Below are 25811 nucleotides of genomic sequence, written 5' to 3'. Positions count from 1 at the left end.
GGAAATGAGTGGGAAGACTTTCTCATTTGATACAACAACAACAGAGTTACTGACAGACGTTATAACGAAGGATCCTTCTTTGCTTGACATGATACCAGAGTTTCATCTGGAAAAGAAGAAATAAAGATGTTTTCCTAATCTCATCCAATGCAATTGGGGAAATTGGAAAAATGAAATTTGAGCATTGCTTTTGCTTTATAGGCAAACTTATTGAGGAGGTAAATCACTTCTAATTCTGAATGTTTTTTCCTCTTCGTTATCTCGCAAATTAGATGCTATTGCACTCTTACTATGAGAAATAATATGAATTTCCTTACGATCTATTCTCCTATTTCTTTATAAAGGCTAGAGGTTACTTTAAAGGCAAAATAAGAGCTTTAAGATTAAGGGGAAGCTGAAATAAAAGTGAAAGGATCATTGTTGTTCTTATTTTCAGTTTTCTTAATATAATAAAATTCTTACACCCGTGACATTGGAGAAATATCCTCCAAAATGGATCTCAACAATATTACAATATATTTTGATGAGCTATATTACAGTACTGTCTATAGTGTATAAATCTAATGTGATTATGGGATAATACTTTGATATTTGTAATAGGAATTATGTTTTTCCTAGAGATTGAAGTCTTAAATCATTCTGCACTATTATAACCTTTATGGGGTATTTGGGCAGCATCATCATCATTTTCTGCAAATTTGCTCCTTTCTTTTGTATTTTGTCTATCCACTGTGATCTGGGATGTACACTAGACAGTTTTTTCCATTGAACAATTTATTATACTCTAGGACTAAGTTCTCTGTCAAAGCCTCTTTTTTTTCCACTCTTTTCCCCTAGATTGAGCTGCTCATTTTTCCCTTGACAGAAATTGGAGAGACTGTGCAACCATTCAAGTGAAGTGAAGATTGCAGGAGTTGCAGTCCGTTACTCTCGCAATGGTAACCCTTTTATCTCATTCTGGCTATTTCTCATTGCAATGCTGAGATTATTCATTCTGCTCTGGCAATTATGCCCACGGATTATTCTTCATCTCCTAGCAATACATCCATTTGTTTCTAACAGGTTTGGGAATTGGGAACATCTAGTGTTTGGATGATGCTGTAAGTGTCAAATGGTCAGAGAGCAGGCTCTTCCCTCTTCTGTCAGGTTCTCAAAATCGTTGAATGCTATGATATTTATAAAGCATTGCTGTTGTTTCTCCCTTTGGAGAAATGCAGAAATTAGGTATTCCAACTAATGTCTGGCATCAAGTCATCCATCAGCAAGTGGATATGAATTCATTAGTTTTTTTTTTTGAAAAGGTAACATATTTGTATTAAGTATAAAAGTGTAACCAATTTTATACTTAATACAAATATGTTACCTTTTCAAAAAAAAAAAAACTAATGAACTCATATCCACTTGCTGATGGATGACTTGATGCCAGACATTGTGTCACCTCCTCTCTCTCTCCGTGCCATCTTTTTCTTCCCATATATAGAAAGGATAAGGATTAAATTGAAGAAAAGGAAATAGTTGAAATTGGTATTGTACAACTACAAGCTCTCTATTGACTACAATAATCAATCAATTAATAGGGTGTCCTAGTGTGGATTTTTTTGTCTTGCTTGTTCATGTGAAGGAATTTTCAAGTTGGTAAACACTCGGAGATCTCATTAGCTGATTTTACAATAAGAGCGCCACATCTATAGAAATTAAGTCACTTCAATTTTTTAACTCCCATTATATGTGGTGATTTTCAATTCAGAGTTTGTCCTCTTGAATGTTTTGAGTATATACTGATTCTAAAATGGAGTGATCTTCTTTTATTTTTCTTAATGAAAAACATGGAGTTGATCTTTTCTCTTAGTTTCTTAGTTCCTGGTACATCAACCATAAACAAAAATCAAACCTTACTTTAGATTGAATCCTCTTAGTTGTTATTTCATATTTCAAATTCAAATTCTCTCTGCAACTCTTTCTCAGATTTTCCGCTTGGTCGATAATAGAGTTCCAGATTGTGAAAAAAATGGCTCGTACGAAGCAGACAGCCTGTAAATCTAGCAGTGGAAAGGCTCCAAGGAAACAACTTTCTATAAAGGCTGCAAGGAAATCAGCCCCTACCACGGGAAGAGTGAAGAAGCCACATCGTTACCGCCCTAGACTGTTGCTCTCCAAACTATCAAAAGAGTACTGAGCTTCTCATTCGGAAGTTGCCTTTCCGAAGGCATTGTCTGTGAGATTGCTCAGGATTTTAAGACAGATATGATATTCAGCTTGCAAGACGAATTCGCGGAGAACGAGCTTAAGCATATAATGATGTTGAATAGTGATCAGTCTCTTCTTGGTCCGTGTATGACTTATGGTACCAAACTAGTCTCTTTTTGTTTGTGCCTGGAACCTAGATATGTTATATTAGGGACCTTATTGTGTTCTATTAATACTAGTACTAGGTTTGCTAATGCAAGTACACTGATTAAAATGAATTGCTGTTTCTGAAAAAGAAAAACAAATCCTCTTAGTTTTCCTGAAATTGGAGTGAAACTTGTTCAAACCTGGCTCAATGTAGTGTAAATTAACTACTAGAACAGATTTACTTGTTCAATCTGCTTGGTGTAAGTTTTTAATCTGATCCAGGGCATCTTGCTTAACCTCCTACTTAACTCTTAACATAGTTAGTTACTCCTCAAAGCATACCATTTGACTAGTCATACACCAAAGCTGACTGCTTTTTGAAGTCTATATAAGCACTAGAAAAATGATTCAGTATGTCCCCCTAACTAACACAAGGGGAATCTGATTTATGATATTTTTGTTAAGTGTCATTTTCATAGAAGGCTTGTTATATCATTTAGCTTATTGAGTTCCTCTGTGAAGCTTTTAGTATTTGATCACTCTTTTTAAGTGTGAGAATTAATCATCTCTAGACTTGGGGTTTCTATTGTGTTCTCTCTTTCTTTTCATTTCCTACTGCAAGTAACTTATACTAGTATTTGATCACTTTGTTTGTCTGCTCCTTAAGAGTGGGCTGCCCGTATTTCCCTTGACAGAAATTGGAGAGACTCTGTAGCCATTGAAGTGAAGTGAAGATGGCGAGAGTTGCAATTCGTTACCCTCGCAACGGTAATACCTTCATCTCATTTTGGCTATTTCTCATGGCAACGCTATGATTGCTCATTCTACTTCTGCAATTGACCGCAGAGATTATTCTTCATCTCCTAGCAATACATCCATTTCAATAAAGGGTAGGCTTGGGGTTTCTAGAAGTTTTGAGAACATTCAAGTGTTCAGATGATGTTGTGAGTGTGTTCCGTCAAATGGTTAGAGAGTAGCCTCTTCCCTCTCCTGTCAGCTTCTCGAAATTGTTGAATACTATGGTAAATGTGAAGGCGGTGAAGCATTACTCTGCTGTTGTTTCTCTCTTTGGAGAAATGTGGAAATTAGGTATTCCAACTGATAAATTCATCTTGAATATAGTAATTAACAGTTATTGCCTCATGCACCATGCTGATTTAGGATTTTCTGTTTTAGCTATTTTCTTCAAGACTGGCATTCCATTTGATGTTGTTACTTTTACCATCCTAATAAGGGGACTCTTTGCTGAAAATAATGTTAAAGATGCCATTCATTTGTTCAAAAAGCTAGCGAGAGAGAATATTTGTGAACCTAACGAAGTCATGTATGCAACTGTCATGAATAGGCTTAGCAAAAGGGCCATACTGTAATTTTTTTTAGTTTGCTCCGATTGATGGAACAAGGGAGCACTAAGCCCGACACATACATCTACAGTATTGTTATAGATGCCTTTTGCAATGATAGAATGCTAGATGCTGTTATCAGCCTTTTGAAAGAGATGATACAAAAAGGTATTCCTCCAAACATTGTCACATATAGTTCATTGATTGATGGTTTGTGTAAGTCTAGTAAATGGGATGATGTTAGGATATTGTTCTGTGAGATGGTTAATCTTAATATTTATTCAGATGTGTACGCCTTCAGCATAATGATCGATGGACTATGCTAAGAAGGAATAGTTGAAGACGGTGAGGAAATAATGAGACAAATTATTGGAAAAGGTGTGGAGCCTACTGTGATCACCTACAACATGATAATAGATAGATGTTGCTTGCTTAGTCAAATGGATAAAGCGAGGAGAACTTTTGATTCTATGATAGATAATAACATTGAGCCCGGTATTATTAACTATAACATACTAATAAATGGATACTGTAAGAAAAAGAAACTAGACGAGGCCATGAAATTGTTTAGCGAAGTTTCTCAAAAGGTGTTGAAACCTGATAATCTCACCTATAATATTATCTTGCAAGGGTCTGTTTGAAGCTGGAAGAATTGACACCGCACAAAAGTTCTTCGCTGAAATGCTGTCGGTAGGGCAGAGGCCTGATTTTTGTACTCATAGAATCTTGCTTAGTGGTTATTTTAAGAATGGACGTGTTAAAGAAGCTATGTCACTCTTTCATAAGTTGGAAAGGAAGTTTGAAGAAACTGACATTCAACTTTACGGTATTGTCATTGATGGATTGTGCAAAAATGTAAAATTCGGCGAAGCTCATCTTATTTTTGAGAAGCTTTTTGTAATAGGTTTACATCCGAACGTGGTAATATACACTACAATGATTAATGGATTTTGTCAAGAAGGATTTTAGATGAAGCTAAAGATATTCTTAGAAAAATGGAGGACAATGGTTGTTTGCCGGACAATGTAACTTACAATGTTGTTATGCGAGGATTTCTCAGAAGTAACAAATACAGTGAAATGAGGGCTTTCTTAAAAGAAATGACTGAGAAGACTTTCTCATGTGATGCAACTACAATAGAGTTACTGATAGACGTTATAGCGGAGGATCCTTCTCTACTTAACATGATATCAGAGTTTCACCCGGATAAGAAATGAATATCTTTTCCTAGACTTTCACCAAGAAAGCAAGGAGTGAATATTTTTTCCCTTGGTTTTATCAACTATATTATGGCTAGGGCGCAAGTTTTAGTTTTTTCTCTCTGGAAAAGAAATTGCATCGTATGCAATTGGGGAAACGGGAAAAATGAAATTCGAACATTGCTTTTGCTTTATAGGCAAGCTTACCGAGGAGGAAAATCACTTCTTATTTTGAATGTTTTGTCCTATTCTTTATCTTGGAAAATAGATGGTATTGCACTCTTACTATGAGAAATAATTTAAGTGCCCATATATGCATAATAAGTATAGGAATATCATTTGCCACCTATATTACATGGACTCATATGTGGATTAGTATATGATACGGATCGATGTAAATCTTTTGAACATGTATGCCTAGTTTTTTGCTTCTTAGAGTATTTTGTGGAATCCGTACAATATCTTCATTCCCGTCTCAAACCTGTACGACACAAGCACACCAAGATGAACGAAAGATTGATTTAACATAGTCTTTTACTGGTATCTAGGTCATCTTCAGGTATTTTAGCACTCTTACATCTACCATGAGATCACATAATTGATTCTTCTTTCGAGATGAGTCATGAAATTTTCAATAAAAGATGATGTAGATTAGATGTATTTATTGTTCTTCAATATGTTACCTGTAAAATTGGGTACCCCACCTGTCACAATAATATGAAACCCATCTTTTATCTTCTTCTTATTGTCCAACTAAGGTGGTAAACCATCTAAACATCCTCTTTATTTTTGTCAAGCTAGTCAGTATTGACTTGAGAAAGCACTTGCCAAAACATGTGATCTTATCTATGGTGGTCGCTTCCCAACCTAGTTACATTTTAGGTTCGTGCTTTGTGTATTTTGTTATACTAGGGGTTGATATATGAAGCAAAGTTAGGCTTAGAGTATGAGCTCAAATATGTCAAATGAAAGTAATGTCCAATTGTTTAATGAAGCAAAGTTAGGCTTAGGTTGATGTACTCAAAGCCCCACGTTACTTCACTCTTTTCCCCTGTCTGTAGCCTCATCAACTCCACTCGCTGATGGACGGATGCCAGTCATTTAGTCACCTCTCTCTCTCTCTCTCTCTCTCTCTCTCTCTCTCTCTCTCTCTCTCTCTCTCTCTCTCTCTCTCTGCATAAGTGCAACGAAAATGATTCACTGTGTCTCCCTAACAGACAGAAGGGGAATCTAATCTATGCTATCCTTGTTAAGTATCATTTTTATAGCAGACTTGTTATGTTATTTAGCTTATTAACTGTTGGATCCTTCTTGATATCGAGTTCCTCTGTGAAGCTTTAAGTGTTTGATCACTCTTGATGTGTGAGAATTAATCATCTCTTACAATCATAGGGGTGGTTATTCTATTTGAAAGCACTATTTTTGGTAACTGCTTATCTTTTTGCCCAAAAGATGTTGTATTACCTGTTACCAAATGCCATAAAAATTACATTCTACTTCTCAAAATGACATTTTGTTCTGTGCTTAACTCAAGAAGTCGTCTATATCCAAATATGTTTCCTAGGGCCAGTTTGTCATTTATGCTGGGGAGAACCGGCGAAGAGATTTGTGATCCCTATATCATTCTTGAGCCACTTTTTCTGTTTTAAAAGAATTTGAAGTACTAAGCCTTTTTTTCACATTATGGTTTCATTCATTTTCTTGTATTTATAATTGCCTGTGATATCTTTTTGTGCCGAGGGTCTATCGGAAACAGCCTCTCTACCCAAGGGTAGGGGTAAGGTCTGCGTACACACTACCCTCCCCAGACTCAACTTGTGGGATTATTCTGGGTTGTTGTTGTTGTTGTTGTTGTATAATTGCCTGCGATAAAATATTTGTGCTTCAGTCTCAAGGTCTCCAAACACACTGAGCCAGAATAAAGTATTCAAAAGTGGCCAATTCTTGCAAAATATCATCCACTTTGTGTTATTTTGGAGTGATCTGATTAGTAAGATGCTGCAATCTGCACATAATTTTGTGTTTCTGATATTGAACTAAGCTGCACTGTGGTGCTGTGGTCAATTAGCTCCTTATGCGGTAGAGCTGCAGCATTGGGCAAGAAATATGCAGAGTTTTCATTGTTGGTTTTTCTCTTAAAAATATGCAGCTACTAGTCAACACTAATCCGAAATAAATTACGCAGAGTGGTCGTTGTTGGATTCTGCTGTTATCCAACTTATGGCACTAAAAAAGACATTAATGCTCTGATAATGAGTTTTTTTTTTTCTTCGAGAAAGGTAACATTATTTGGTATGATGATGATGTGAGTTGAGCTTAAATGGAGAAGTGAGAATTCATATAGCCGACTCCAACTTGTTTTTGGACTGAGGCATAGTTGTTGTTTGAGAAAGGTAACAATATATTCATCAACACCAGGTTGGTGCTGGCATCAATATATACAAATTATAAAAGACCTTGCTCAACTTACAAGGAAGAAAAAAATTCAATTAATGTCTCTACATCCTGACTCTAGAGTCTAAAGGTTTCAAGTTGAGTAGGACTAAGACAGAACAAAATGGAATGTAAGTTCAGCAACGTGACGAGGGAAGCGGATGTGGAAGTTAGGCTTGACTCGCAGGTCATCCTCAAGAGAGAAAGTTTTAAGTACTTAGGGTCAATTATCCAGGGAGATGGGGAGATTGATGGGGATGTTACGCACCGTATAGGAGTGGGGTGGATGAAATGGAGGGTAGCGTCTGGAGTCCTGTGTGATAAGAATGTGCCACCGAAACTCAAAGGTAAGTTCTATAAAGCGGTGGTTAGACCGGCCATGTTGTATGGAGCTGAGTGTTGGCCAGTCAAGAATTCACATATCCAGAAGTTAAAAGTAGCAGAAATGAGGATGTTGAGATGGATGTGTGGGCACACTAGGCTGGATAAAATTCGGAATGAAGATATTCGGGAGAGGGTGGGCGTGGCTCCCGTGGACGACAAGATGCGGGAAGCGCGTCTTAGACGGTTCGGACACGTGTGGAGGAGAAGCCTAAATGCACCGGTTAGGAGGTGTGAGCGGTTGACTTTGGCAGGTACGAGAAGAGGCAGAGGGCGGCCTAGGAAGTATTGGGGCGAGGTGATCAGGCAGGACATGGCGTGACTTCAGATTTCCGAAGACATGGCTCTTGATAGGAACATGTGGAGGTCGAGCATTAGGGTGGTAGGCTAGGGGATAGTCGAGAGTTCTTCCCTCTTTGTACCGGGTAGTCTGTTAGAGTTTCGTTAGGTTTGTTTAGCGGTCTTTGTTGTATTCACATTGGTGTTTTGTGTTATTGTCCTTTCACTTATTTGTTGTGGCTATTTTCTTTCTGGTATCTTTTATTGTTACATGTCTTTTCTCTTATTTCTCTTCTGATATTATTGCCTTTTCCTGTTGAGCCGAGAGTCTCCTGGAAACAGCCTCTCTGCTCTTTTCGGGGTAGAGGTAAGGTCTGCGTACACTCTACTCTCCTCAGACCCCACCAATAAGATTTTACTGGGTATGTTGTTGTTCTCTGCATCCTCTACAAAATTTTCTTTATACCAGAAGCTTACATCTGTTTTCAAGGTCTTTACTAACTCTCTCCTTGCTTATTTGCTCATCTACATTGAACTAGAAGACTAGTGCTCTGACCATCTACATTCTTTACTCCTATTCTATAGTGGTGAACATCTGAATAAAATTAAGGGACCCGATATCTAAACACTACCACAATTAGATGATCTTACTTTTTTTTATTCCATTCATGTCACTTTTTGAGGAAAAAATTCCGATTTTCATATCACACTAATAAATAACATAATATGCGTACGCAAAAACTTTTTTTTTTTGGTAATTAAATAATTTTATTTACCAATAGCAAATATGTACAATGTCAAAATCTGAAACTGGACATTCCCAGTTTCACACAACTTCTACTACAAGTCTTCTATATCAAACTAAGGATAGAAATTCATTTCTGCCATTCTCTTCTCTACCTTACTGTTTCTTGATCCCCTATTTGCAACTCTTGTATGATTTGTCTAACTATCACTTCCAGTGTCTTCTGATGTTCTTGAAATACTCTCCTGTTTCTTTCATTCCATATATGGTATACTGCACATGCCAAAATCAGTCTATATACTTGAGCATTTGCATTGTTTCCTGTTGCTTTGTCTTCAACCCATTGTACCTCCCTTTGCCACTCCATTGAAGGTCTTGCTATTCCTTGCCAATGTAGCAGCTTGCTCCATATACTTCCAGCAATTCTACATTTAAACAGCAAATGATATATGGTCTCATCTGCTTCATTACACAAGGGGCAGCTTACTTCATCTGCAATTCCCCACGTATGAAGTCTACTTCTTGTAAGGAGTCTGTTTTGCAGAGCTAGATTCAGCATAAAGATCCACTTTGGAGCCCCTAAATTGTTGCACGTTAATCTCTTCCATGATACTTTTTGATACTGTCCTCGCATGCCTTTCTACCACTTCTTGACAGAGAAGTATTTCCATTCTGTCAGTTCCTTCATATTGACCCCTGCTGCCTCTATATATCTCTTTGCCTTAATGATTTTCTGAACTACCATGATGCATTGCTTGGATTGGTTTCCCACACTTCTTGCTTCTTCCCATAATACAAATGAATCCACTGAACCCACAATTTGTCTTTCTTCTTACACAGATTCCATAGTAGTTTGCAAATTGCAGCTTTATTCCATGTATGCACATCCAATACATTATATCCACCAGCAGTCTTTGGAGAGCACACTTTGTCCCATGATAACAAAGCTTTTTTTGAAGCATCTACTCCTCCTGTCCATAGAAAGGTTCTACAGACTGTTTCTACCTTCTTCATCATCTTCTTAGGAATTACAAATATCTGCGACCAGTATATTTGGATGGATAACAACACTGTTTTGATCAATTGCAACCTTCCTGCATAAGATAAATACTTTGAAGTCCAGAAGGTAATTCTTCCTATTATTTTCTCCAGTAGTGGCTGACATTATATCATAAAAATCCTCTTAGTACGCAGAAACTTTTATTTCTTTATTAAGTACACATTCTTACTTCATATTATCATTTATCATAAATAATTTAATCTATTTTTGTACAAACATAATATCTTTCATTTTTGGATGAAAGGATTATTTGAGAATGAATTTTGACACAAAGTGAATCTATCTTTTGGAGTATCGGTTGAAAGCTTGTAAGAACTTATCCACACTCAGCCCCCTCGCCTTGGTTGAATTTGGCTTCGCAATATTTACACTAAACCAATGAATGCAAAATAAATATCTTTTATATACTTCTTAATCAATTAACCGTGATTAATGGTATGTGTTCTCACTTTAAATTATAATTTCTAAGATTAATTTTCCTAATATATATTGTAGATAATAAATTTGCATCGAAAAAATAAAATCAAGACCGAAAATATTGCAACAATCGTAGTATTTGATTTCAAATAATATGAGTGTACAATCTTTATGATTTCTCTGATTCTACTTTTTGATAGTAAATAAATTCAAGGGCCTTTGAGCTTGATCTTGAATATATAGTTGTTGCCACGAACGATGATCTTGTTCTTGAGCTTGAGCTTGATTGCTTGGACTTGAACTTGATTTGGTCTTCGTTCTTGAGCTTGAAGTTGATTTGTTCTTGTTCTTGAGCTTGAACTTGATTGCTTGAACTTGAACCTGATTGCTTGAAGCTTGAAACTTGTGGAGAAATTTGCAGCGTTTGATCCACGAGCTCTTTCTTGCTTCTTGTTATAACTTCTGGTGTCTTTTCTGAGTTATGAAGACCCCTATTTATAGTTGTGGGAGGGAAGAGTTATGATAAGAACAAACTCTTTCCGACCAATCAAATTGAAGTGTGACATGGCCGCATTTGATTGGCCAGAACATGTCACTTGCACACGTGGCGCGATTTCATTGGCCTTTTAGTGTGATCGGGCATGCCTTGTCATTTTGACACGTGGCATGGTCCATTGGCTCTTCCGCTTGACTTGGCGCTACGTTATTTGACACGTGGCACCAAACTGGGCCTCTAGGAAGATGTCATCTTGGGCTTAATGAAGTGGGCTCATCACTTTAGCCCAATTAAATGGGCTAGCCCAATGGATTAAGACTTATTTATTTAATCCATATATATTGGGCTTATAATTAATCCAATTATATTAATCCAAATAAATTTATTTGAACTGATATATCTTGAATTTTAAAATATAGTTCCAATTATTTTACAGATTTAATTCCAATAAAATTTATATGCCTATATATATATATATATATATGTTTTTCACTGCTTTTTTATTTGTCTAATAATAAGATATATTGTGTAATTATAAGAACTCATTTATTACAAAACACTAAGAATTTAATTATAGCTCCATAATGAATAAGGGAAGAGAGACAACTTCAAGTTCAAAATTGAAAGAATTCCGTTTTTTGACTTAGCAAAGGAAGGAAATTACAACTCTTTTTATTTTCTCAACCGTTACAACCTTCCTCCATAATAAAAAAGGAATGATTCATCCTCCTCCTATTCAATCTTTTCTTGTGATGAATGAAAACTCGGTGGCGAAGCTTCTATTAAGGTATAATTATTTACTTTCCTAATCAATGAGTTAATTTTATCTGGTCATTGAGCTTTTTATTTGTTATCCAAAAGTCAATTTTTTTTGTTACGTAAAAATCATTCAACTTTGTGTTCATTACACAAAAGTCACTTTTCTTTCTTTTGTTACACAAAAATCATTTTACTTTGCTCTAGTTATCACAAAAGTCGCATTTTTACTTGAAAAGTCTATTATGCCCTTGATATTATATAAACCTTCATATTTATGTAATACCTTCTATATTATATATTATATAATATATTATTAACTGTGTATTTTATTTATAAATAAATAACTTAATATTATTTTATTTATTATTTATAATATATTCGCATATTTAATTTTTTCTTAATGTTAATTTTTAAAATATATTAGTAGCATTATTTAATTTGTTAGTAACTTTAATATATATTAGTAGAGAAATAAATCGGCAAGTACATTTTCGTAAAAAATTCGCAAGTAAACAAACAAAGAAACTGAGGAAAAAATCATATGTTAATCTGAAGGAAAATCCCTAGGTAACTCTACATGCGAATTTAGGTGGGGATATTTTCTTGGGGATTTACCTGGGCAATGTTATTTTGGAAATTGTACTACTAGAAATTCGGGAAAAACCGTTCAAAAAAATCGACCAAAGTTGATTGGTAATGGCCAATAACCGTCCAAAAATGCGGCCATTAACGTGTGGTCGGTATTTTGAAGGTCGGAAGGGCATACCGACCAAAGTTGGTCGGAAATTACCGACCAACTTTGGTCGGTCAATTAAATTCAAAAAAGAAAAAGAAAGAATTGCTGAAAAAAAGTTATTTTATAACGCTACTAATATATCTTGAAAATTATAGTTAGAAAAAATTAAATATACAAATGTATTATAAAAATAATAAATAAAATAATATTCAGTTATTTTATTTATAAATAAAATACATAGGTAAAAATATATTATATAGTATATAACATAGAAGGTATTACATAAATATGAAGGTTTATATAATATCAAGGGCATAATAGACTTTTCAAGTAAAAATGTGACTTGTGATAACTAGAGCAAAGTAAAGTGATTTTTGTGTAACAAAAAGAAAGAAAAGTGACTTTTGTGTAATGAAAATAAAGTTGAATGATTTTTACGTAACAAAAAAAAGAAAAGTGACTTTTGGGTAACAAACACAAAAGCTCAAAGACCATGAATAAAATTATATCCCTAATCAATATAGTTTTTATTATACGTTGAGATGAGAATATGTTGGTTTCTCATTTGACCCCATCAGTGCCTTTACAATAGAAAGATTGTTGGAGGAGAGGAAGTGGCTGTGAAAGCTCCGACGGAAAAGCCCATGGATGGTCTGAAGCTTCATGTTTAGTTGGTGTTAGATTTTTAGGTTTTTCTATTTAAGTTTCGATCTGTTTTTTTAATTTTTCTATCACGGGACTTATAATTATTTTCCTCGACTTGTATCATAGTCGTCGAAGGCACTAAGGTTCAAGGAGCAAGAGGACTTGGTCCTTGCATAAGAACTGCGGATGCAACTCGATATCCTTCAAGAGACGATAGGACACATTTGGCGCCATCTAATTTTTTCTATAATATTTGTCTGAAGAGACAAGAAATTCTTCATATGAAGTTTGAACAATTGTAATAGGTAATTTATCCATTTTTGTAGTTCATAGCAGAATTACGACAATATGTTTCTTACTAGAAATATGAATTTTCTTTTATAAAAATTAAGAAATTATAAATTAGTCTTGTCATCATTTACAATTTAAAATTGTAGCATCATAAATTTGGAGTGCTTCGTTAAACATCTTTTATTCGCCACTAATTATATGAAGAAAATATCTTGAAATATTGTAAAAAAGAAAGAGGAACAAGAATCCTAAAATATTTGGTTAATGTCTTTACTCCACACTAATAATGTGAAAAGGGAAAAAGGTTATCTTTGCAATGATCTTGTAGGATAAAAGAAAGAACAAAAAGGAACCCTCCGTGTTTAGGATAAATTGCAAATAGGAATGATTTTCTCCTTCTCATTTTTCGAACTCATTGCTTCAATGTTCGGGCTTGGTGCTCTTTTCTTTTTTTGTCTGAACGATTACTTTCCTGGAAATTTTAAGATGGAGAAGAAAAAATTTAAATTTTGTTGCAGAGAATTAGGGGAAGGAAGTGGATATTTGTGTATTAAGGAGGAGTATAGTTTAAGATTTTTTGGAGTAACCCGGGAAAGAGGGAGAAAATGAACGGAAAGAGAAGAAAAAAGAAAGCCCATAGAGGAAGTACCGATAGTAAATAAGGAGAAAAGGGAAGTATTAAGAAAAATTTAGAGGGAAAAAACTACTTTCCGAAAATAAGAACTTATTTAGAAGAAATTGAGGGGGATTACAGAGTAGAATACGAATAGAAAGAAAAAGAAGAAAGAAAAATTTGGAATAGCAAAAGAAAGAAAATTAAATATTCATGTACTATGTATTTAATATATACGGTCATACTTATAGCGAAATGTTATTATAGAGAATATAAGAAAATCAAATCCAAAGAAAATTATGACAAGTTTGTAAAATGATGTTATAAAGAGAATCATGTGATAAAACAACATATTCACTATATTCCTCCAATTTTTTTTTTTCTATTTATGAGAAAATAAATAAAGAAAAATGTTGTTGATCCAGTTTTATTTGTTTGCGGGCGCATATACAATCAATATATAGAATAAAAAATTTGCCAACGTATGCATGAAAAAATTATTTCTAAATTCATTGATATCTTTCACCAATTCTAAAGTTAATAAAATTCCACAAAAAAGATCTCTCTCTCTCTCTCTCTTTTTTTTTTTCTTTTTTTTTTTGTTTTGTTTCATGAGAAAATACAATTCATTAAAATGGAGCTCATGTGTTCGTGAGCACATATACGTTAATATATGGAACCAAACTTTTGCCTGCATTTACATGACATATTTATTTCTTCTATTTTGACAAAATTTCTATATTATAAATTAATTTCAAATTCATTTATATCTTTTATAATGGCGTGAAGGGCGGCCAAATTTACCCCTTATATATAAGGGGAGGAAACAATCACTTGTCATTACTAAACTGACGTGAATTCAAATATGTGCACTCAATCCTATTCCCAGTATGAAACAGGACCAAACTTCTATTCCATCACTAACATCTTTCACCATTTTTGCAACTCAAAGAATCTGAGAGCCATTAAAGTATTTCATTCACATCTAATTAGAACAGGATTACTCTTTATCTCCCCTAACTTTCAGTTCAAACTCATATCTACTACATGCACAACTACTTCACTTCCCAATGGTAATAACCTTAAAACCTTAATCAACTTCTTCAAATTCCTCAAACCCAAAAACTCTTTGCTCTTAAATTCAATTCTTTCCCATTTTTCCAAAAATAGGTTTCATTTTCTTGCTCTTAAAACATTCTCTTTCATGCATTTTAGTGGTATTGACATTGATTCATACACCTTGTGTAGCTCCATTACAGCTTCATCTGCTATTAAAGATGTAAACTTTGGGCAAATGGTTCATACCCTTGTGTATAAATCAGGTTGGATTTCTAGTGTTTATGTGGGGTCTGCTTTGGTTGACATGTATGTTAAGTCGTTGTGTATCAAGAATGCAGCTATAATGTTCGATGAAATTCCTGTGAAGAACACAGTGTGTGTGAACGCGCTTCTTTCGGGCTATTCTGAGGCTAAGATGTGGATGGAAGGATTGGCATTAGTTAGGAACATGCCGTGCTTGAATCTATCTTGGGATAATTTCACTTTTTCAGCAGCTTTGCGTGCTTGCGTTGGGCTCTCTGCATTTGAATTGGGTAAGCAAGTTCATGGATGTGTTATTCGAAAAGTTCATGACTTGGAATCTGATGTTTTTCTTCAAAGTTTGTTGATTGAAATGTATGGCAAATGTGGGTCAGTGGAGAAGGCTGGGCATGTATTCGACATGGTCGGCTTTAGATGTGAAGAAAGAAAGAAGGATGTTGTTCTTTGGACATCAATGCTTGGTGTTTGCGGAAGAAATGGGAAATTTGAAGAAGTGATTAGTTTGTTCAATGACATGGTAATGGAAGGAATCAAACCAGATGGTGTAGCATTATTGACTGTTCTCTCCGCTTGTAGTCACACTGGCCACGTAAATCTTGGAATGGAGTACTTTGAATCAATGGCATCTAATTACAATTTGGAACCCAGCCCCGAGCACTACAGTTGTGTGATTGATTTACTGTGTCGTGCAGGTGAGTTGGATAGAGCATGGAAACTAATCAACGAGTTATCTTACAATGATAATGATAATTTCACTGTTACCTTGTGGGGAGCCTTGCTTAGTGCCTGCCATAACTTTGACAATGTTGAACTAGGTAAATTAGCTGCTCAAAGGGCATTGGATTTGGACCCTCAAAATGATGGGGTTTATGTTCTGCTATCGAACATGTATGCCAGGAATGGCCTGTGGAATGAAATTGAGATGTTGAGGGAAGAGATAAAAGAGAAGGGATTAAAGAAAGACATAGGACATAGTTTGGTAGATATCTGTAGATGAGATAAAAGCAATGGTCAAAAATACACCGCATTCTTCTTCTCAAGGATTCGTGTAGCTAAAAGAAATGTTTTAAGAGGTATTACTGGCACAGATTGTGAGGGTCCTTGATGATTCTCGTTGTGTAAGATAGATTGCGACAAGTGATTAGAGCATACTATAAGTGCAGTTATGATGTTCAAGGTGGTTCACACATGGAGTGCTCCTACAAGTGTGTAGCTGAAGTTAGATTTTTCAAAGACCATGTTTCAACGTGGACTAGTTTCTTGTGTGCGACTGCGAGCATTTAAAGCAGTAGAGTGCGGGGAGTAACCTTTAAATCCAAATATTCCAGGACAAAGGAAACCAAAAATATTCATCAAATTGACATGAAGCTAAATAAGGAGCTCGCTGGGGCAGAGGAGTGCCTCTCCATCTCAATGAAGAGCTACTTGAAAGAAACCTTTACTCTGGAGACATTCTTCAAATTCAATTTTCATTGAAGCTCTTAAAAATTATGTTGGACTTGAGGGGATGAACCGATTTCTTATTTGTGAAGTGACAACAGAGAAAGAGGATTTGGGCTGTGCCATGACTTTGATATGCTCGGACTTATGAGCAACGTAAGCGAGAGTCTATAGTAGTTAAAGATGATGGAATTACAGGTGGGCAGGGAGGAGGAAGGAATTAGAGGAGATAAAGAAGAAACTATGGCAATTCAATGTTAAAATCTGTGGGACACGCTAGTCGCCAGGGCTGCATGAAGTGCACAAGATGGCAAGAACTAGCTCATCTGGAAAAGTAACCATAATTCTTTATAAGTTTCCTCATATTTGAAGCATAAAGGTTACAACTAAATATCAGGATATAACTTTAAGTTTCCTCATATTTTGAAGCATAAAGGTTACAAAATAAATATCAGGAAATGACTTGCTTTTAGTTCTTAACTTCATGGTCAAGAATCAAATGAAATGGGTCCTACTAAGAGACCCACGGACATATAAGGCACAGATGAGCCATGTGAAAGGAAGTCCAAACCATATTCAGTGATACGAAATATCCTTGCCTCCTCAGTGAAGGATGAATTTATTGCTCGTTTTTCGTCATTGTGCATTGAGATTCAGTTGCTAAGTTGTGGAATGACTGGAGGATCACTAATAGTCAGAAAAGCTTTAAAACAATGGCAATGGAAAAGTTGTGGAATCTGATAGTTATGCATGTGTAAAGTGAGCCTTGTGGTTCAGTTGAACATGCTCGGCTTTCAAGGTATATCAAAACAGAATTCATGAAATAAATTGGGTAAGATCTTCTATAACAATGTATCGACTATCGAGATGGAAAATGAGCTATGTTGTTTGAAGATTTCCAGATATCTTCAAGTAGAGTACCATTACCAATGCATATTTCATCAAAATAAAGATTGTACCTCAAAAGTTTTTCGCTGTGACATGGTTTATGTATATAGTATGATAATCTGAAGATATTTACTGATGGTTTATTTCGCATCTGGAGGTGCAAGTTCATACTGCAGCTCTCAGAAGGTAGTTTGCAGCTCTCAGAAGGTAGTTGAGCTTGATAGATGGACAGCATCTACAATTGAAACCTGCCTCTGATTGTGAATTTATTATAACTATATGTACCGTGATTTTCGTCACTCTGCTAAGAGCTCTGATGTAAGAGGTCTTTTCAATTTTATCCTGATACAGTTTTACTGCACCACAGGGAGTCGTGGGAAAGAATTACAGTTTTACCAATCTTTGATCTACTATGAAGAGAGTTGTCTTAAAATGTTTCTGAGTAGAGTGATATAGAGCTTACTCCATTAATTGCACTTTGTAGCATAGTGAAGAAATTTGCTTTCTTTTATCTCATGGAAAATAATTGGCTGCATTTGATACAGAGCCTCATCTGGATGTTGCCTTCTGTTAATATAAATTGATTCAAAAGTAAATAGATCACCTGTGTTCTGCAAGCTTGGCTATTTCTTAATAGGAAGGATAGTAGTCTTGTATGTTTAGGTTCAGGTGAAGAGAAATGCAAAAGAAAACACTGTATTGGTTGGTCTCAAATGTTTGAAAAATACATATGTAAAATGAATATTTTGCTGAAAACAGGTTAATGTGTAAGGTTGCGGGTTACCAAAAGAAAGAAGTCTCAACATATGTGATTCTCACGTTCTTGTTAGCAAAAGTCCTATTTTAGTCAGTCGCACATGGTTGCATATCTGATCGTCTATCGGTGTGATGGTCATATGTTGCAAAGCTCTAAATTCAGAGAAGGTGCTTGAGTAAAAGCAATGATCTAAGATTTTAAGCAACTTCAGAAACTTAAATGTTTTGAAAGTTTCATGGTTTTACTGTTTTTTGAGCTCCACAACTTTGCGAGGGTCACATGGCCCAGGAGTTGTGGCGGGTGCTCATCCGTTGCAGAGGTGGATGCACACAAAGGAGGTGCTGCACCTGCAGATGACAATGCCCATCCGATGTGGCTCAAAAGTAGCGTGGAGAGCAGTCCAATAGATTTAGAAGTTTCCAGAAATGCTCATCTCATGTAGGAAGGTGATAGAGTGCACAGGGTCTCAACTGAGCTCTTGTAAAAACGAACAATTGAAAGCATAGTTGTGCATATAAGATTTTGTTCTTTCCTCACACGTTAAATGTTCTCTTTGATAATCTACTAAATACTTGGCCACTTTGGCTTGTTTGGACTACCAAGCTTTTTAGGGATTCAAGTATTTAGCTTGCACACCTGGGGGAGAGACTGCTCAGTGCCTATGATGAGAGTTTTTTGTTTTTGTTTTTTTTGATAGGTAATATGAGATCAGCACCTATGAAGAGTAGTCGGCTTGGTTGCTGCACGGTTATGTTGGAGAGATTCAAGGCTGTGACAATAAGGTATGAATAGAAAGCCGTTTTACATTGTTTTGCTAAATTTCGGGTGATTGTGCATGTACTATCTAGGGTCTTCTCAACCTACTTAATTGCTGCTAGCTTGTGCTTTTGTTTGTTCCGAACCGGATATGAAATCCTAATCCTTAACATTTGCAGAATTTGCTGTGGGTCCAAAGAGTATTTTCCTTGGCCTATCTATTTCAACCATCCTTATATCTGCTCTCTCTATATATAATATATCTGTCTGTAAATATTTGTGCTTAGAAACTGAGGCTTCTTGTATTTAGGCCACATCATATGGTTACCTTAAAACTCTCCCGAAAACAAACTACGTTGGATGGTTTATCATGACATCATTTCTCTTAATTTTGGGGTTTGATATTATAGGTTGTGATCTATAATAATGCTTTAAATAGAAGTAACTGGGAGTTCCAAACCCCCCCCCACCCCCCCCCCACCAAATTAAAAAAGAAAAAAACAAAACAAAAAGAAGCTTTCTGCATGTGCGGTGGTAGATTATCTGTTTGGTTTAATCTTGATACATTTTAGTTAATAGAAAACCAATTTCGATAGCCTTTACAGTAATTCGTGGATTCTTATAGTAGTCAGTGCTAGTGAAAGAAAGCCAACTCCAAATGGTTGATACTCCCATAAATGTGAAGATTCTGTGTTTGAGTTCAATTTTTCTTCTGTTGGTTGGCATTAAGTTTATCATTTATAGAAATTAATAAGATAAAATATCAAGGAATGTGTCCCAGGTAGACTGTTAGACTTGATGAATTATAGGACCATCTACAATTTGGATGAGGCAATTAGAGCTTATGAATGATGTACAGCATTTAAAGGTAGTTTAAAAGTTGTTGGGGCTGATATAACAGGGCTTTACAATATTCTTTACTAAAGGGCAGCCCGGTACACTAAGCTCCCGCTATGCGCGGGGTCCAAGGAAGGGCGGGACCACAAGGGTCTGTTGTACGCAGCCTTACCCTGCATTTCTGCAAGAGGCTGTTTCCACGGCGCGAACCCGTAACCTCGTGGTCACATGACAATAACTTTACCAGTTATGCCAAGGCTCTTTACTACTGGAGTAAAACATATTTGAAGGGACAGACTTCAAGAGTAACATGGCATTGATGTGGTATAGAGAAGCCTGAGTCACCATCAAACTCCAAATAGAAGAAAATTGTGGTTCATAATTAGCTTTAGGCACATTCTTTTATTATTTTTGTCATTCTTTTTGTTTTCTTTATCCACACTCATTATTTCTTGGAGAGACACTCTTGATCAATCTTGTGTACATTCGGTTTTCAGCTACCTGGATCTGGTCCTTTCTCTTTCCTGCATGTGAGCTTCTAGTTGTTGTGTAATTCAGTGTATAGAAAATGACAAATTAAAGAGACAAGAAGTACAACAAAACAACAACAGACCCAGGGCAATCCCACAAGTGAGGTCTGAAGACGATAGTGTGTACGCATACCTTACCTCTACCTAGTGAAGATAGAGAGTCTGTTTCCGAAGAAGATCCTCGGCTCAAGGAAAAAGAAAAAAGGGGGCAAAAAATCAACAAATAATAGAAATCTATGAATACGAGAGTACAAGACTAATACTACTACCTACTGGTACGACATAGCAATACGCTCGACTACCCACTAACCTTTTACCCTAATTCTAGACCTCACACCCTCCTATTAAGGGTCATGTCCACAGTAAGTTAAAAAGACAAGAAGTGTCATATTTACAAATGTTTTTTCTTGCTGCTGAAAACATTGCTACTTCTGCATTGTGAATATTAGTCATTTTTATTCCACTCTCAATTTCAATCAATCAACTAATACTAGAATCCGAAAATAGTTGTAGTTATCTCAGAGATTAGACTTTTTTATACCGTTCCCTTCCTTTCTCTACTCCCTAATTATGGGAGAATTGGAGAATTAAACGTTGGAGGGATTCCAGTTTCTTTATTGATGGGTATATGTATGGTTGGGAGTTTACTTGCTTTTTCCTTCTTTGGCCTTTGAGGGAAGGATGTAATTTTGTCCTTTGGAAAGGACTTTAAAGGGCAAATCTGATTATTTTCTTTCTTTGGCCTTTTGAGGGCTGGATGTTGTGTTTTCTTTATGCACCGAAAGGCATAATATATATTCTCATGTTCTGCAAATGGAGCTGCTGTAATCTGCATGGGAGGACCATTTACAGATCTCAATCCTATCTTATATTTAGTGACTTAAAAATGCTTGGTTTCTCTCTTGTTACATCAAGAATCAACTGCAACATATTCAGTTGTTCCCAACTCCAAACAGTCCCAAAAACATGTATTCCCTCTATTTAAATTTACGTAAACCTATTTCCTTTTTAGTCCGCGTAAAAAAGAATGACTCATTTTCATATTTGGAAACAATTTATCTTTATGCAATGATTTATAAGTTCAAAAATCTTTTTTTTTTCTTAAACTCCGTGCCCAGTCAAATAGGTTCATATAAACAGAAACAATGGGAGTAACATATATCACCTAACAAAAACAAATCGAGCTCTAAACAAGTGTTGAGCTCGAGTTAAGTCTCAATTTTAGTGCAATAAAAGTACACCTTCACCTTAAACTGACTTCTTTGGGAAATCCTTTTTAGTTTATTGGAATATGCTTAATTTACGCTTAAGTTAAACACACACACAAGTTTTCTTAGTTCTTGGTAATGAGTAAGTTTTTAATTTTAAGATGAATAGTACAAGTAAATTTAAAGATTAACACGAAAAATCTTGGGTGGTAGGACAGAGAGATTGAATGCATCTCTTGTGTAACATAAAACTGCGAATAACGATGTAATGACTATGTACGGAACGATTCAAAATTGCAAAGTCGATGTGCATTTGTATTTCTGCCAAAAATGACCAAAAGAAATAAAATAACAACAGTAGTTACGTGAGTTCGGAACCTAAATATTGTATTTTTGGATTCAAAATACATTAATAGGTGTAAAAAAAAAAATACATATCTATATATAGCGTATAAATAGAAGACGCTATACCTTAACAGTAACTTTTTTCGTTCAGGTATAGCGTCTTCTATTTGCACGTTATATGGCCTGTCGATTTGACTGCCATATATAGCGTCTTGTTATTGTACGCTATATATAGCGTTTTCTTTTCATACGCTATACCCCCATCTAAATACAGCCTTCGTCTTCTTCCCCGACCAGAACCCTTTCCCCCATTTTTTTTAAAATTACCTTGCTTCTGGTCCCCCCCACTGCCCTATTTAAAAAAAAAAAATTGTGGGCCCCTCCCGTCACATAAAAGGTGAAGAACGTAGGTCCCACATCGTATTGGAGCATTATATTATTGTGGTTTAACTCCTTCGTCTTTAAATTTTCACACAAAACACTCACTACATCGAGGTATTTCGATTTATTTTATGTCCAAACTTGTATAATAATCTATATCACTGCCTATTGAATGTGTTTCCATGTCGTTTTGTGTTTTATTTGCGAAACTAGTATGTTATATTTATTCGGACTTAGATATAGTGTTCTAAAAAAAATGTAAAATTGAGATTTAATTTTTTATGTTAATATCCGAATTTAGATATTAGTGTTTCCATGTCGTTTTGTGTTTTATTTGCGAAACTAGCATGTTATATGTATTTTTGTTAATGTTATGTGATTAAAATGTATTTGTTGTTTATATTTAGTTTATTTATTAGCGTAGTAAAATGTAGAAACTTTTAACGTAGTAAACCGTATAGTATTTTAGCGTAGAATCCCTGTAGTTTAAGTATTTCTTATACTGGTAGATGAAGATATATACTTTGTACAATTAAATAATCAAAATATTGAATTTGACACACATAAATATTCATGATAGTTTGGTGCTACTGGGCATCAAATATCGAGCCTGGAACCCAATAAGTATATATATTTAAGAATTTAAATTATTAAACGTACACACACAAAATAATCAAAATATTGAATTTGACACGCATAAATATTCATGATAGTTTGGTGCTACTGGGCCTCAAATATCGAGCCTGGAACCCAATAGGTATACATATTTAAGAATTTAAATTATAAAACAAACACACACAAAATAATCAAAATATTGAATTTGACACGCATAAATATTCATGATAGTTTGGTGCTACTGCGCCTCAAATATCGAGCCTGGAACCCAATAGGTATATATATTTAAGAATTTAAATTACTAAACAAACACAAACAAAATAATCAAAATATTGAATTGGACACGCATAAATATTCATGATAGTTTGGTGCTACTGGGCCTCAAATATCGAGCCTGGAACCCAATAGGTATATATATTTAAGAATTTATATTATAAAACATACACACACAAAATAATCAAAATATTGAATTTGACACGCATAAATATTCATGATAGTTTGGTGCTACTGGGACTCAAATATCGAGCTTGGAACCCAATAGGTATATATATTTAAGAATTTAAATTATAAAGCAAACACACACAAAATAATTAAAATGTTGAATTTGACACGCATAAATATTCATGATAGTTTGGTGCTACTGGGCCTCAAATATCGAGCCTGCTGGAACCCAATAGGTATATATATTTTGTTCAATTAAATAATAAATATACAATTAATGTTGTTGAATTTACAGTTGACGACATGGACACGCCGCCTATACATCCCGGCCCTTACTCTCGTGAGCTATTAGTGCTTCAGGGCGATCATAGGTCCGCCCATATATGGGAGGGAGAGTTACTGTCCCAGACTCTCCGCGCTAGGAGAGTGGACGACCTGTGGGATTTTCTGAGGCATAGAGATCTCCACGAGCGTGTAGTCCATCGCCTCCAGGCTACGGGATTCTATAGGATTATTGAGATCGGGCGGATACAGGTTGACTGGGCTTTGATCACGGCGTTGATTGAGCGGTGGCGACCGGAGACGCACACTTTTCACCTGCCCATTGGCGAGGCTACCATCACGCTGCAGGACGTGGAGGTTTTATATGGCCTGCCCGTTGATGGCATGGCCGTTTCACTGCCTATTGCCATGAGATCTATGGCGCGTGATGCTTATTTGGACATGCTGCAACAGCTCACGGGTTTCAGGCCACAGGACGAGACTGCATCGTCGGGTGCCAGTCGGTTGACTTTGACACCTATTAGACAGTACCTGGAGGTACTCCACCCCGATATCACCGACGATACAAATGAGGTACATATCACCCGGTATACGAGGTTGTTGCTGCTTCTTCTATTTGGAGGTGTCTTGTTCCCGAACACGTCGGGGAACCTAGTCAGCCTGACATTTCTTCATCATCTTCAGCTGCTAGATGAGTTACCCTATTACAGCTAGGGTGCTGCTGTTCTCGGCTACATGTATAGGCAGATGTGCCGGGCGAGCATGGGCACTCAGAGAGATGTTTGTGGTTTTATGCCGCTTCTACAGGTGACAACATATTCAAATAATCTGTTCATCAGTCCCAACTCTAACTAGTTAGAATTTATCTTAAACCTTACATCAACTTTGCATGTTAGGTTTGGGCTTGGGAGCGATTCTTGCAGTTTCAGCCACCTCGACCACAATTACCTCCTAATGTACCACCTTCGTTTCTCCCTCTAGACAGGAGGTGGGTTCTCCGCCGTACACTTTCACGAGAGTATGATGCTCATCATAATCTCCCCCTCTGCAGGGATGTGTTAGATATGCTGGAGGGCGCACAGGTAAATATGTACCTAAACTTACCTGGTATAAATTAACTTAGTGTTGCGCATACTTACGTTTCATGTTGTTATTTGATAGTTCATCTGAACGCCATACAGCGACGAGTTGATAGCTTCCCTGCCAGCTTATTGCTCGGCCGGCCGATTGATTTGGAGCACTTCTGCCCCACTCATATGCCTTGATATTGTGGAGCATCATGCATCGGAGCGGGTACTTCGGCAGTTTGGCCTCTCGCAGTATATACCGAGGGGGCCTATATGGGAGCCTACGCATTATTAGAGAGATGATCGTTGCAGGGCGGACGACGCATTTATGGCATGGTTAGCGACGCAGATCCATATTTGGGACCATCGAGATCAGATGATTCCGCCCCCACCTACACAGATGGAGGAGGTGGGTATTCAGAGGTATATGTCCTGGTACCGGCACGTCACCCGAATTTTTATCGGGAACCCTATTCATCAGGCTGGCGGTCGGCACATTCCTTACGCTAGGCGACACGAGGCACTGGTATGTTTTCTGTTATTATCATTATACTACTGTATTTTAGTGCAATATATGTAGTTTAGATTATATACGTTGTGCAGGCTATTGGACTACATACAGTGTACCAGATGGCACTGCAAATGCAGGATTATGTCGGCGATCCTGCGGTCGCCTTGCAGGATTACAGCCGTCGATTTGTAGAGTTGGCTGGCCGAACACTGCAGCGAGCCCGGGAGGATCAGCGCTTGGCACACATGCCTGATTATGTGGAGCCAGAGCAGTACGAGCGAGGCCCTAGTGTGGCATGAGGTGGTGGTGCCCGACAAGGTGGTGGTGCCCAACGAGGCGGGGGTGCCGGACGACATGGCGGTGGGCGGAGAGGGGGTGGTCCCCGGCAAGGGGGCGTTGAGGCCCCTGCTGATTATGCTGCTGCCGATATGCCGAGTGGCTTGCATGAGACGGACATGCCGTCGTACAGCCTTGGCATGGATCTCACTCTAGGGACTTCGCAGGTGACCCCGTCAGGTCAATTATTGATCACGGGCGACCCTTCTAGAGTGGATTGGGATACATACTTTCCAGGCCCGTCTACTGTTGCTGAGGATAGGCCGACCCGAGATTTACATAGTGGGCGCCGGCTGAGTTATGGTTCGTCATCACAGGCGCATGTATGGTTTTCATAGTATTGAATTAGAATTTGTTTTTATTTTC

General features: G+C 36.6%; 2 protein-coding genes and 1 pseudogene across 2 annotated transcripts; all 3 read left to right on the top strand.

The window, feature by feature from the left end:
- The window catches only part of LOC109221351, a 5270-nt pseudogene extending 1656 nt beyond the window's left edge, over positions 1-3614 (top strand).
- Positions 3354-4646, top strand: LOC109221348 (pentatricopeptide repeat-containing protein At1g62910-like). The gene is made up of 3 exons (XM_019385827.1): positions 3354-3700; positions 3799-3940; positions 4308-4646. The coding sequence occupies exons 1-3, from the start codon at positions 3354-3356 to the stop codon at positions 4644-4646; spliced, it is 828 nt and encodes a 275-aa protein (XP_019241372.1).
- Positions 4647-14589: 9943 nt separating this feature from the next.
- On the top strand, positions 14590-20225 carry LOC109221350 (putative pentatricopeptide repeat-containing protein At1g68930). Its single transcript, XM_019385828.1, has 2 exons — positions 14590-18918; positions 19794-20225. The coding sequence occupies exon 1, from the start codon at positions 14597-14599 to the stop codon at positions 16046-16048; it is 1452 nt and encodes a 483-aa protein (XP_019241373.1). The 5' UTR covers positions 14590-14596; the 3' UTR covers positions 16049-18918; positions 19794-20225.
- Positions 20226-25811: the final 5586 nt, after the last annotated feature.

Source organism: Nicotiana attenuata, unplaced genomic scaffold (assembly GCF_001879085.1).
Source record: "Nicotiana attenuata strain UT unplaced genomic scaffold, NIATTr2, whole genome shotgun sequence".
Taxonomy (NCBI): Eukaryota; Viridiplantae; Streptophyta; class Magnoliopsida; order Solanales; family Solanaceae; genus Nicotiana; species Nicotiana attenuata.
The sequence above is the reverse complement of the archived record's forward strand: the minus strand, read 5'-3'. Positions and strand labels throughout refer to the sequence as shown.